The 1,942-nt window shown below is 26.6% G+C and overlaps 1 protein-coding gene across 1 annotated transcript in view; it reads left to right on the top strand.

Annotated features, from left to right (window-relative positions):
- LOC107646282 (polygalacturonase) overlaps positions 840–1,942 on the top strand; it is a 5,313-nt gene continuing 4,210 nt past the window's right edge. Inside the window, exon 1 of the mRNA XM_021103768.1 lies at positions 840–1,228. Within this exon, the coding sequence (XP_020959427.1) occupies positions 932–1,228 (297 nt within the window). The 5' untranslated portion in view covers positions 840–931. The remainder of the gene's footprint in view (positions 1,229–1,942) is intronic.

A 1,942-nucleotide genomic window follows, 5' to 3' on the forward strand; every position in this document is an offset into this window, starting at 1 on the left:
AAAAAAAAAAAAAACCAAACATCTCACGGAATATCTAATTAATAAAACTCTTTAGAAACACAAAATGATAACACTCAGAGAAAGAAAGAACAAGAATATATATTCAGATGTGTCAACAGGGGTAATAATTACATATATGTGTTTTCTTAATACGCAACATATGTAATGTGCATCGTGAATTAATTAATAATATCATTTACGTAAACTTTATAATTATCCATATAGATATATTATTTGGTGTATTAATGAATATTTCATGCAATTATATCCCTATATTATTTGGTGAAAAAGATTATACTATACCATGAAAACAGTAATACTACTTATTAATTGCATGTTTTTGCATTTTAATACTACTTATCAAATAATTAAAGCGTGATGATCATTCACAGTTAATAGCTTAAGATTTTCAAACGTGCATGGACTCCTAGTGTAAAACAAAATTAAATATATTTTTATTATCTTTGTTAAACTTCACATATATACTAATTATTGTTCATATATCCGGTATATTATTCTTATGGTTTTTCCCTAAACAAGAGGATATATATACATAATGTTGAGGCATAATTACACATAAATACGTAGATATATATACATGAAATGTTTGTGATTGCAATAGGTATGATGAAAAAGACAAAGAGGGATAGGTTTTGAGTGATAATTTCATCTTAATCTCATCATTCCATACCATATATGCCCATATTGTAGATAAAGATTTAAGAATGAACCAACATATATATATTTGAATATTTTTCTCTCTATTTCATCCTTGCTTCTCTATAAATACAATAAGCTTCCTCCCTCATTAGACCCAAACACATACCAAACTACCAATTTCTATATCTATTTTTCATATATAAAAAACAATAATAAATTCCCCATACATACCCTATTTATTATTATTATTATTATTATTATATTGGCCATCATGAATAGATATCTTCTTCTCTTTTCATTCTTTGTTAGTAGCATAGTAGTTCCTTTTGTTGGTTGTTATAATGCAAAATTACAAAAGGGCCCACTTGTTGAGAGTACAAATGTTGAAGATGATTATAATATTAATGATAGATCATGGTGGAGATTCAAGGGGTTAGTCATGCAAAGCAAAGATGTTGTTGGTGGCGATCGGACTTCTTCTTCTTCTTCTTCACATTTGCGTAAAGTTATTAATGTAAATGATTATGGAGCTTGTGGTGATGGAGGGGATGCTTCTTCTAATACACAGGTAATAATTAAGTACCTATGGCTAATAGCTTAAATTAAGGTGAAAACTCAGGTGAAGTTGAATTCACGTGAAGGTGAAGTTGATATCTGAGAGTCGTTACATGAAAATTTAATCAAATTAGTTAAATCATCTAACGGGCTCTCAGCTATCAACTTCACGTGAAGTCGACTACACCTGAGTTTCCACTTGAAATTAATAGAGATATATATATAAAAAATGTAATTCTTGATGAGTAATATTAGAGTAATTAAGATGAAGTCAAGTCTTTATTTTATTATTTCATGTATAAAAAGACATAAATGGAATTGAACAAACGTTTTCATATTTTAGGAACATATAGAATAATTTACCAAAATAATGCTCTTTTTTTTTAACAAAAAATATATATAATTATTGGTTTTGTATCATAACTGAAAAATGACATTGATTTTTATAACCCTGTTCTGGTCCTAAAAATTTAATTAAAAATCATTGTTACAATATAAATACCTAAAATTTAATTAAAAATAATACACCGTATCTTCTGCCATTTTTGTAGGATTAAATTGATGACACAAAATGGATTAATCTGTCAAATTTAAAAAATTCATGTTTGCTCAATATTCTTGATGTGTTACAATATAAATTGAATAGAGCAAATATTTTTTTGTATATATGCTTGAAACACTTAATAAGAAATTTTCAATTGTGTAACTACTTTGAATACTTAATTCA

The sequence above is a fragment of the Arachis ipaensis genome, chromosome B06 (assembly GCF_000816755.2).
Source record: "Arachis ipaensis cultivar K30076 chromosome B06, Araip1.1, whole genome shotgun sequence".
NCBI classification, from domain to species: domain Eukaryota; kingdom Viridiplantae; phylum Streptophyta; class Magnoliopsida; order Fabales; family Fabaceae; genus Arachis; species Arachis ipaensis.